The sequence below is a fragment of the Ixodes scapularis genome, unplaced genomic scaffold (assembly GCF_016920785.2).
Source record: "Ixodes scapularis isolate PalLabHiFi unplaced genomic scaffold, ASM1692078v2 PGA_scaffold3__209_contigs__length_174095766, whole genome shotgun sequence".
NCBI classification, from domain to species: domain Eukaryota; kingdom Metazoa; phylum Arthropoda; class Arachnida; order Ixodida; family Ixodidae; genus Ixodes; species Ixodes scapularis.
This window is the reverse complement of record NW_024609868.1, coordinates 142,265,360-142,277,787: the sequence shown is the minus strand read 5'-3', so window position 1 is coordinate 142,277,787 and position 12,428 is coordinate 142,265,360. Positions and strand designations below refer to the sequence as shown.

At 48.3% G+C, this 12,428-nt stretch overlaps 1 protein-coding gene across 1 annotated transcript; it reads right to left on the bottom strand.

Annotated features, from left to right (window-relative positions):
* Window positions 1-8,647: 8,647 nt before the first annotated feature.
* LOC121045557 (putative nuclease HARBI1) lies at window positions 8,648-11,988 on the bottom strand. Its single transcript, XM_040498495.1, has 3 exons — window positions 11,464-11,988; window positions 10,912-11,053; window positions 8,648-9,883 (listed from the first exon to the last, which is right to left on the bottom strand). Exons 1-3 carry the CDS (start codon window positions 11,827-11,829, stop codon window positions 9,264-9,266), a joined length of 1,128 nt encoding a protein of 375 aa, XP_040354429.1. The 5' UTR covers window positions 11,830-11,988; the 3' UTR covers window positions 8,648-9,263.
* Window positions 11,989-12,428: the final 440 nt, after the last annotated feature.

The following is a 12,428-nucleotide window of genomic DNA, read 5'->3' as shown; positions in this document are numbered from 1 at the left end:
TTTATGCTCATTATGAAGTGATGTGCGAAAACAAAGCTGAAATCGGACGCAAATACGAGCCTAGAGAAAATTGCACGGCTACGTTCTTTAAATAACGAGCCACGCGTGGATATTTACTGGACGGAAATCGCAAATATGTTTTGAACTGTGCCACGTTTGAGGTTTCCACGCAGTATATGCCATCATTTCTAAAAAAAGAAAAAGAAATGTGGTAGAAACAGTTTTTCGTGCTCCAATTTTCGTCCGAAGTTTGGTTTAACGAAGCATGACTTTATCCTACAAGCAGGCACGTAGCCAGCATTTTGTTTCGGGGGGGACCCGCCCATGACAAAATGCTGTATGAAGGGGAGGAGGTCCCAGCAAAATCGAAGATTTCGGGGGGGGGGGGGGGGGGGGGGAGGGGCCCAAGCCCCATGGGCCGCCACCCCTGGCTACGTGCCTGCCTACAAGAATCGCAAAACTGTGTTTACTAAAATCACTTTTGCAATATACATACAGTCAATAACTTCGTGTTCTTATTTTAAATAGTGGAATGATTCTTCGTCGTCACTTTTTTTTATTTCGCCTATGTGCATCTGCCATTGATGACTAAGGCGTACACATTTAGCGTCCATATTTTGTTGAAAGCTGTCGCGTGAGGCCTCAGTATATTGTGGGAACGACGAGGTTCCCAATGACGAAGATAATTATAATCAGGAAGTGACGTTATAAAAATACACAAAGGCGGACTTAGCCTGACCTAGGCGGCCTCAATATCCTCCTTTTTAGGGTGATGACATTTTTGTAGTACATGATACCGACAGCACGCGCTCAAAGAGAAGATACGAAGGAATCTCCAAAAACAAAATGTCGTCTTAGCCTTCTTTCACACGCTTCAGAACAAAGAAAGAAAAATAAGCGTTGGGAACAAAATGGCCAGATATCATCACCCTAAGCAAAGCGCACACAGTGGCGCACTAGCCTGACCGTTTGGCCTTCAATTAACCCACCCAGTCAGAGTAGACGGAGGAGATTTCGGGAAAGTCTGCTGAGTTAATGTAATTGCGTTTATGTGTGCGTGTTGCATACGCGTTTAGACAGTGCGAACGTAGTCTTTTTCATCTCCCTGTTGTAGGCCAGAAACGTAGCCAGGTCTGTACGTCAGTAAGGTGGTTATTTGGGCCAGATGGTTCACGGTCTTTAAAAGGTCTGACCTTTTAAAGTCAGGTCGTCTGCTAGCCAGGAAACTTGAAAGGCTACCCCCAACGATAATCTAGTTTGTGGACTTTTTGTTCTAATACCTCATTTGTGGGTCGGGATACTCAGAAAGCAAGTAGTAGCCAGAAAATATTAACGCATCATAAGTTTAATTCCATCAGGAAAAAAACTGTGCAACGTCTGGTGGCACGAGAGTGTGTTCAGAACGCGCAAGTGGCGACGTTGAAGTAGAACGGTTTCGTGTTTCGCGGCGTTGGCAAGTGCCGTTAGAATTTTTTTGATGCAGGAGAAATTGAAGGAGCCATAAAACGATATTTCTACTTTCGCTAAATACTACTTAAAATCACTGCATAACGTTAATAACTAAATAAACTTGCTTTATATTTTCTCTAAACACTGGCAGTTGCAAAAAAAAAAAGAAAAAAAAAAGAAATATGAGCATTGTTTATCCCCTCAACTCGGAGCCAGAATAAGTGGCCACTTGGCCTGGTGACTATCTTATGCCGCCAACGTTAATCACACCCGCGTGCTGGGGTTGGCAAAGTAGAAAACGAGTGCTGAGCTCCAGGCGCTATAAGAGTTCGACTCTTCTCATCACCGCAGTGGTCGGATCCGAGCCACTACCCGAGCGTCCGCCGAGGCATTCATTGTTACGATCCGGGGTGGAGTGCCCATGCAGTTCGTGTGTCGAATCCATGAGCCGCGCTCGACTGTCGTCAGATGGGTAGTTTCGAATCCACAATTACGTCATCAAGCTTTGCGGAGTCAAGACTGAAAGAAATAGTCCCCTTTTCTCCTCGCAATTTCACAGCAACAAAGAAGCTTCTGAATCAGTGGCGGTCTGTCCGAGTGTACTTGGGCCAGACTACGACCAGCATGCCTATGCAAAGACATAAGGATTCCAACCGGATACCGTTTCAAAATTCCTTTAAGTGTATACAATCCGTAAACTATCTTTATTCTTCCAAAAATCATTTTTGTCGAACGAGAAAGAGGAAAGAACAGAAAAAAAAAGTGAAATGGTGTTTAAAATGTTCAAAAACAAAATAAAAATGATGCCGAACTCGCTGCTGTCGCTACGCTGATTGTCGACTGAATGCCTTAGGATTTAGCTCAGCGGTTCCGACTCAGCGAAGGATGGGACGTGTAACCTCTCAACGATCCGCATACTGTTGTGCCCGGAGAGCCAGTCTGTTCTCCCGGGCGACGGCGGTTTCGGATGCAGCCACCGCAGCTTCCCTCGATCGACGCCCACGGTCCGCACAGTGGTGTCTTCGAATAGGCCAACTTTCCTCCCGGGTGTCGGCGGTTTCGTGCAAACGACGGCGTCGCTTCGCCTCGTTTTAATGTTATCGCGTGCATTGTGCTACCGCCACTGCCGCTCGATCCCCTCCTCTCCCGACTCCGCGGCGCGTCTCTGGAAGCGTGCCAGAAGACTCTTTCTTTCTTGCAGGAGAAAAAGTGAACGAAACGAGCTAACGAACGGTGAGAAAGGGCACGCGGGGAACCGCCTATCGTCCTCACAACACCGGCCCAGTCCAATTCAGTCCAAACGGCGACCGTCCAAACGAAAGACGGCTGCATGCATCAAAACATTAAAAACTAACGAAGAAAAAAAAAAAAGAAAACTCCATTGAGACGTTTGTTTTTTTAGCGGTGGAACCAGCTAACAGTCGCGCGAGCGGTTCCCAATCGGGAGTCGGCATATCAGGATCACTGAGGGTGTGTGCGGGAGCTAATATCTACAACATTTAACCTTCTGTTCTTGCAATGTGTCGTGTGCTGTCGTCGCTGGTCGGTGTGGTGTTCTCGTGTGTGTGTGTGTGTGTGTGTGTGTGTGTGTGTCTGTGTGTGTGTGTGTTGGCTTGCACATACATGCTCTCGATTGGGCAAGTATGTGAGTGGACATGGGCTGCTCCCCGCCCTAAACTTGTAATAAGCCCACCGAGCCGGCCGCGCTTGCCCGTGGCGCGGGCAAAAACTTGAAGTTGGATGACGCACCGAAGGTAGAGTTAATTAGATGTCAGGACGATCTCATGTATGAGCCATATATGATCATGTGCTAGTCGTGCGCGCCTGCAGTCGTTCCCTCTCAAAATGACTATATGTCAAGCGTCGATTCGTCGGTCGAAGATAGGCCGGTGCATTCGCGCCGAGCGACTTCGATAAACGCAATATTGTGATATTTTTTAGTCGACATTTTTGTGTCACACTCGGGAGAAAATAAACGTTTAGTTGCACTCGTTATTCATATCATTTACATCTTTTTTTAACCTATCACAGTGCAGCTAACCCCTGACCCGAATGCATATTTGCAAACGCTGGGATATACGCGGCATGGCAACACCGCTCGCGCCGGATTGGCTCCTCCTCGAAGAGCACGCCGCGTCGCGACACATCGCCACACCCTCTCGAAGAGGGACCGGTAGTTTTCAAGACTGACCTTTTAAAAGCCCTACCCTCTTCTCCCCTTGTCTTGCGGGCAGCAACATCGAAAATCAACTGTTGTCAAGTTGAACAGAGACTTTGTTAGATTGAAACGTGGAAGGTTGTTGTAAAACGCTCGCGCAATGTGGGGTAACAGTATATTTGTCTCGTCTTCATAGCCCACCACAAACATGGATATGGCAAAACACTGAGATTTTTAAAAGTGAATATATCAAGAAATGAAAACTTGCTTCCGCTTGTTTTCTTCTCCAGGGGTGCTATTCTGGTCACAAACGGTTCACAATCGTGTTTCTCGAAAACTCCTCCCCCCTACGAACCGCGCGCTCCTATTGGTCACAGCGCGCGTGATAATTCCACGCGGTTCCCATGGGAACGTTCGCGAAACACGAAAGCAACCGTCTGCCGTAACTGTCGTTCCTCAAGTACGGACCGTGACGTCAAAGTGACGTATGTCCACGTCCGACCTACGTAGCACATAGCGGAAGTCGCGTAACTAGATTAACTGCGGTATTACTCGACACACCCTACTCTCTGTTTCACTATGAGTGCGAGCTAGTGCGGGTGTAGGAGCTACAAGAACGTGCCCCGGGCTTTCAACGTCCCTGTCGAGCAGGCGCGCTTGCGCTCTGCAAGCCAACGTTCGTGCAAGCATCGTTCAGACTAATGTGCTCGTGCTTTTAACTTCCGTCTCTATTGTACGAGGGGGAAGAAGCTTTGGGTAGGATTCTAAAGCGTAGAAAATGGCGGCGATGATTGTTGCTCAACGATGGCTCGACCAGTGCGTACAATGACGGGTTTTCCGCGAGAACCCGGTAGCCTTCGCGATGCACGACGACTGTTTCTGAGGACAATACCGCTTGTCGAAAAGCACCGTGTGATCGCAGTGTGACCAGCTGCGCGGCGAGAGACGTCGACGATGAGAGATGATGACCGTCGGGCAGCAGCTACTAATAGAATCGCACTGAGATTTTTCGCAACGGGGAACTACAAGGGCGCGGTTGCCATTGATGATCACATAGCTAATGCCCAGTGGATGGTGATCAGAGCCGTGACGGCCGTCGAGAGTGTCGCGGTCAACCGGCTGGGAAGAGACGGCTGGGTCGACCGAACCCCGGACCGAGGCAGCTGAGGCACGTGCGAAAGAAGGCTTTCGCCGCCACCACGACAAGCATACCGACGTCGTGGGGTACGTTGACTGAACCTAAAATCTAACTGAACCTTCGTCACCATCATCATGGGTCTGAGGGAGGCCGTCATCGTTCTAAAGGACTCCAACACTTTGCCGCAAACACTACTTTGTTATTAACAACATGGTGGTAAGTTGACGTTGAAACTTCAGGGTTTCTACCACTTCCAAGTTAGTGCACGCTTCGTACCTATGTTTACAGTTGACCATTAGTTGCGGTTTGTAGCTACTGTCAAACATGCAATAAAATCTGGATGGTTTGCTGATGAAATTTTATTGTATCAATTAGATATTTTACCTTTTCATGCCAAGCTTCTGGAATTGCATGTCAGTCATCGGACAGTCATAAGAAACACTGTTTGATGTCCTGTAATGAACTACGAACAGGTGTGTCTAAAAATGAATCGTTAGTTGTTTAGACAGCAGGAGTTTAGTCTGACAGAGTATGGTAACATTGTCCCCCACTGCAGACGAGAAATGTAGCCAGTGCTATCTTGTGGATGTTTGTCATCTCCGTGACCAAGGAAAACAAGAAAGATACAATTGTCCTACATTATACACATGTGTGTTTAATGTAAAGGTTATGATACTAATTAAATAGATTGTCGTTTCGAAATTGACAGTAACTCATTGAAATTAAAGAGTAGTGTGAACTGGAATTTTGAAATTTGCCTGTGATGCAGAGCAAATACGCACTGTTGACTTGTCACCATCAAGCATAAACAAAAAGCGGAAGCAGAGTAGATATGTGAAGGAAAAGCGAGCATGTGTACTAAAGAAAGAACTGCTACGTAACGTGAAGAATGTCAGCAACTATTTTGCCATTGTGGTACGAGCTCAGTTGCTATGCACACGCTTATGGCAGCCTGTCAATGTTGGATGCTCCCCTTACGGTATCATCCAGTGGCAAAGCCAGGGGGGCTTATGGGGCTCTGCCCCCCCCCCCCCCTCCCCAAATCCGGCGGGCCCTGGAATATGCACACAAATTTCGACACCCCCTCCCCCCGCATCCCAAGTCATGAACATCCCAGTCACCTCAACTTCCCTCCCCCCCCCCCCCTCAAAATTTTCTGGCTACGCCACTACTATCAATAGCACTCAATATATAGTCAACATTATCAAGATAAGCGAAATTTATTTTATTTTATGCACCATATAGGCAGTGTTTCTGTCTTTATATGCATGCAGGCAAAGCACACACTTCAGAAAACACTTGTGTGAAGGCTGCCTTCACGATGCAGTCCCCGTCAAACTCTCAAGGCGTTAACAAATTCCACAAATTAAATTTTCAACAAAACGCGTTAGTTTTGCAAAACGCTGGCAAAATTACATTGCGTCTTGCACCATTTACCTTTGTCGTCCGATGAATCAGCAGTCAGCGCGACACAAACCTTAGTTTGTCGTTTGTTTTCTTGCCGTTGGGGTGATCACTGGCGGTCGTGGCGGCGACACAATTCTTTCTCAGACCGTTGGCTCCTGCCTCCGTGCTCGCGGAATCGTTGGTCACTTTGTGACAAGTTGAGGTTTTGAATCTTGACGCATGGCAACGCTGAATGAAGGTCTATAACCGTCTTCATAATCTCAGCAAGGCTGCCGTTACGAGCCACAACAACACCACAACTTTTAAGCTTCATAACACCGGCACAAATGGAAGCCAAGTCGTGCATTTCGCCAAGTGTTAAACCGGAGACATTGAACGCCAGCTCACCGTGCTCTTCAACCCGGTCTTGCCACCGAATGGGCTCATTCAACAGCACGAAAGCATTCGCGTGCGCGTTGATCAAGTTACCAATCGCATGTCAAACCCCAGCCGCGGTCGATCCGACGAGCATCGCGGCCATGTTCTTTCGAGTTTATCACGCCAAGGGTACGGCTGTCGAGTTAAAACAATGCAAATAGTCCCGTGCATTCTTGTTCCTACGTCATTTTGTCGTCACAACCCGAACTCGAAAAGCGACTGTTAGCGGCAAACAGAGGCTTTCTAGTTTCACGAACGTTCCCATGCCAAAGAGCGTTGAATCGTCACGCGCATTGAAGCCAATAGGATAGCGAGGTACCTATGTAGGGACGTGTAAAAACGGAAAAGCTGTTTCTTCTTTTTGCACGAGCTTTTCTGCAAATAAAAAGTCAGTAAAAAAGACTGCCCGAGATTATGCCGTCGCGTCCATTTCTTCAGCGCCGTCGTAATCACTGCAGTGTGCAAAGGGAGCAAAGCATTATTAAAACTGCCCGAAGAAACTTTCCTGCATCATTCACAGTATATTCACAACCGGTTCACTCTGCGTCGATCTCAGGACCTGTCACAAATTACCAAAAGAGTCGTCGTCAACGCTGTATCCATTTGGAGTCTCTTTCACAGGCAAACAGGACATTTCATTTGCAGCTTATATTCACGACAGCTTCACAAAGGATGATCGGTGTCACAGCGTAGCTTCGCATAATATTTTCTTCTCGTAATGCCATCCGTATCGTGCAGAAACAGGGAAAGCAACGACACAAACGAGGCACAAACACCACAAGGTCGTTACCGCGGTTTTCGCCATGTTTGTTTTGAAAGACCGTAGCGAAAGACTTCGAGAAAACAAGTTGAGATATATTGGCTAAATTTACTTTACGTCATAATTATTGAAATAATCTTTCGTATTTTATAAAAGGATAATATTATTTTTCTCTGTTTCCTTTCATTTTCCGGAAGGTAGAGTTTTCTCCGATATTCGGTCCTTCTAACTCCCGGAGGAAAGATTGAAGAGGACGAAAAGAACAGGGGGAAATGCGGGGATTTCAGCGCCCCAACTGCGTGGACACGTCATCGTGATGTAGGGGGATCGTCAGATTCTAGCTGACCGCGTGCGTGAAACCGAACGTTGGGGCGGAGCCTCAAACAAGAATCATTCTAGTTTGAGGCTCCGCCCCTTCTTTCTCGATACGTCACAACTCGAAAGGTGCCCGTTTGCGACCAGAATAGCACCCCTGGATCGCTAGGTTGGACATTTGAGAAAAGGTACATGGAAGTGACGTAATGCAAAGGAGGAGCGTATCCTAGCAACACTCACGTGGCGGCTCTGCCCACTTTGACGCCGCTACGTCATCGCAAACGTGACACCCGTCACCCGTTTCAGCGACGTCCGGAGCCAACCACCGACGAGCGGAAGTAGCTACGCATTCCCTGAGGCGTCCCTACGCGCGGGATACGGGGTAGGATTTACTACGACACGGGGAGCAGTTCCTGCGTTTAGCGAAGGAACGGCAACCAATCCTGTGCGTCGCAGGCCGTCGCATCTGTTCTAGTACAGGTAAAAGTATTGAAAAACAATGAAAACCTTTTGGGCGTTGTTAAAACAAACCGCTTTTTTGTACCCTTTTGCAATACATTTAAGAATTAATTGGAGAGAAAGTTGTTCCAATATTATGCGGGATGTGCGCTACGCGCCTTCTTCAAACCAATATGTCGAACCACGAGGAGCCGGGTGTGCCGAGGGCAGCGGAGGGGTCGGCGGAACCAACGGGGAGCGCGCGAGTGACGGCTGCTTTAGTCAGAAACAATTTTTTTATCTTTCGAGAACTTGCTATTGCTGTGCTCAAATAAAAATGTTGGGCGCAACATCCGTGATAATTCTTTCAAAGTGGTCCAGTGTTTATATGGTGGTATGCTAGTCAGAGAATATATATATTTTTTTTCCTTTCGAAATTTAACTATTGTGCTCAAATAAGACCAGAGTGTTCAACAAGATATCTGTGATATATACTTAAGATTGCCCAATTGCTTACATGGTTCCAGTCGATGCTCAGTTTTACTTCCAAGAATGAAATATTACATTCCATGTTATCACACTTTTATTCATGAAGTCACAGGTTTTTCTTTAAGAAATAAAGCAATTTTCAAAACAAACTACATGTGCACTGTCTTGAGATAACACAATCACCTAACTTTGATGAAGTACCATAAAAGAGATAATAAAATGGAGCAGAAGGCAAGACGCTTTGAAGCATTTGTAAAATGAAACAATGCCCATGACAACAATATCCCTGGTTCAATCAGCAACTAAGAAAGCAATCTCTGCAAAAGCAAGCATTTCTTTCTAGAGGTAGTCTAAATTACTTCTGAGTTCTTTGCAGGGGCAATCCAGATGATTTGTTGGTCTGGCAACTAAACCTCCGAACCTTTTCTGTCACTGTCGACTGCGTCTCGTGCCTTCTGCTCATAAGAATAAAAAAAAGGCTGTATCGATTTCACCGCGATGCACTCGACACGTATCCGGAGGCAGCACGCTGGCTGTGCGACGAACTTCACAAGGTGTAGGAGCTGAAGAGAGTATGTAGCTTGTGGACGGCCATGACTGTGGAGCAGGAAGCGAAGTGTGCACTTTACGGCTTCCACGCGTAGGGCTTCACTGAGGGCAAGGATGTGACGGGGTCCTTGGTGGTCAGGACCTCAGTCGTGGTGGCGAGAGGTTCCCTGTCGCTGGCGGCGTCCGTGCTGGGCACCACCGCAGCGAGGGCGCTGAGGGGCTTCCCGACGGTGTCCCTGGTGGTCGGGACTACTGTCGTGGCGGCGGACCCCTTGCGTGTGGCGCTCCGCACGGGCACGTCTGCGGCGGGTTCCGAACCGGGCGACAAGGCGCTGCCTCAGAGTTTTCCCCCTGTCCGAGAGGCCGACCGGAAGGCCGACCGGAGGGCCGGCAGGAGCCAGCCTCTCGGGGGCCGACGCTGACCTCTCCGAGCTCGGCTCAGAACCGTCCGAGCTCGGCTCAGACTCCAACTCTGACTCTTCAGGGTCGCAGTCTGACTCCGGTTCTGGCTCGCTCGATGCAAGGCAGATGTTGTGGAGCACTGCACATGCCGAAATAATGGCGGTGGCTGTTGAAGGGTGGTAATACAGAGCCCGGTGCCTTTGCAGACACCGGAATCTGTTTTTCAACAGCCCGATGCAGCGCTCCACAACAGACCTGATCGAGGAATGCGCCTTATTAAACCGGCCGCAAGCGGTGGAGGTCGCGTGGTTCCAGGGGACAGGGGTGATGAGCCAAGGCTCCAAGGGGTAGCCGCTGTCACCTGCACATGTAGAAGATGGAACATATTACATTCTTTACTTTTTAAAATAAAAGGCAAGAAAACAGCTGTGTGCAACTATGTCAATTATAATGTAACTTAAGTGGGACTTAAAAGTGTGTTAATATTTCTGCACTACAGTATCAGTTTACATTATGATTAATTAGCACCAGCTTGCCTGCAAACTCCCTGTTATTTCATGTAACTATGTATTTTCCTGGTGGGTTGTATGGGATGTGTGCACGATTCCTTAGGGGTGCTGTGTTGTATGCAAGTGCATTATTAGACCCTTGCATCCGACAGATAAAAGCTCTGTTGCTTTTGGGAGTGTGGCCGTGACCTTAGGCACGGGCAGAGCAGAACACGCTGGCCTTGTCTTTGGCAAGCAAGGGGATAAGGCGCCAGTTCGACGAACCTTTTTCCTAATCCTCGGTGGAGTTGGAGATGGGGAAAAGAGAGGGGGTGGTTAGATTGGAAAGGAGTCAGGTCCTGTTGGGACACGGAGGGTCTAATAGGAGGAGCTATATAAGCAGACCGAAGAAAAAGGGTCAGGGAAAAGAATCCAGTGTGTGGGACAGAGTCGACCCGAGGACAGATTTGGCGAGCCCCAAGTGGCCAAGGAGGAATTGATGCCATTCCGTACAAACTGACGACCCTCAAAGCGACCAGGCGAGCCCCCAGGTATCAGTGAAAGAGCTCCAACTTCATGCAAAAACCAACCAGCAAGAGGGTACAGGCAGACAGTAACAGTGAGTGGGCCGAACCGGACAGCGACTCGCACTGCGGTCGCATGCCTTGCATAGTCTATCACTGTCGTGAGATTGGTGTAGTGTGGCTTTCGTAGCCTGCAGAGTGTGAGAGTTATGTGGACATAAACAGAGATTAATGGCCAAACTTTGGGTGTTGTCTCACTTCAAGGAGTTCCAGCAACTGTGTCTGTGTGCCTCACAACAAGCACAGTATGTGTGGTACTGTGGCTTTCAAGCAGTGGGAGCCACCGTGTGCGTAAGGAATGAATTTAGTATGCTCACCAAGCAGGAACCGGCCGTCGCGTGGCACCTGCCCTTGCTCGAGTTGGTTTCGGAGCCAGGAAAATTGCCACACGAAGGAGTCGTGCACCGACCCGGGATACCGTGGGTCGATGCACATTATCCGGCAGTCGGCGTCACACACCTGAAAGTGAGAGAGATATTGACATGTAATTACCTGAATCCACAAGTAGTCGATTGTACTTATGGTTCACAAAGCAGTCGCAATTTCAGAACCTTTTAAGTTATTTTGTCTGACACATGCATGTCAACACACCTTCCTGGAAGCAAGGTACAACTAACTACCTTAAAACAAAAATAATGTTTTTTTTGTTTTTTTTTTGTTTTTACGGAAGCTTGCACGTTTTAACAGACAAGTATTATTTTTGGGAGAAGAGTCTCACGGCTCACATGCCACGTGGAGCACACGCTCGCGCAGTCGTGAGACCCCACAGCCCGCAGTCATAAAACGGCATACTTAAACCGTATCGGCAATACGTTTTTTTTTCTACAGATTTGGGGCGCGTTTTGACAACGTAACATGAGTGTACTTACCACCATCACGTTGAGGGCGTAGAAGTACTTGCGGCACCAGTACGCCGCCTTCGTGACGGTGGGGTCGTTCTTGGACGGGCCGACGATGGAGGCCATGGTCCCGTCCACGCAACCGATGACGCCGGGTATCCTGCCGAGCAGCCTGAAGCCCTTCTCCGCGTCGAACCTCTCGCTCGGCGTCTCGGGGAAGTGGATCCAGCCACGCTGGACCCCGAGACGACGCACGATAGCGACGGACACGGCGCGGACCGCAACGCTGACTGTTTTTTGGTCCCGCGCTACGTGTTCGTCGCTCGCCACCATGCCTTGGAAGCTCCCCGTGCCGTAGAAGCGCAGTGCACACAACACTTGAAGCTCCACAGTCATGACGTGGTACGCACTCTCCTCACCTCCGGTTCCTCGCGAAGTTCGTCGCACAACCACCGCACCACGATCTTGGGCAGGCGGTATTGCTTCCGAAAGATCTCCTCCGGGAGCTCGAATGCATCGCGGTGTTCCCGATACAGCCTTTCTGGCGAAAAAAAAAGCTCTATTAAAGAAAAAGTCGAAGTGACGAGACGGCGACACCTCGCCGCCGAAAACATGCTGCCAATGACACCTAGTTCCGAGCAAGTACCTTTTGAAACGTACTCGGTACAAAACGAAACGTCATTTTGTTGTCACGTCCGGTAGCCGACTCCGCCCAGTTTTGCCGACTCCGCCCACATTTTTCTAGGGAAATTATGTCACTTTTGTTTTCAACCAATCAGACGTGATGACGTCACTTCCGTGTACTAAAAAAAGGTACATGTACAATGTCGAACCTAGCTATCCAGGTGTCCTTTCATGGCGGCATTCTAATTCGTATGTTGCCATTTTATGAGATAAAAAAAATAAAACTACTCGATCTAACTATAAATATGGTAATTAACAAAATACAAATGTAACGTATATGTAATGATACGTTTAATTTTTTAACTCTAACG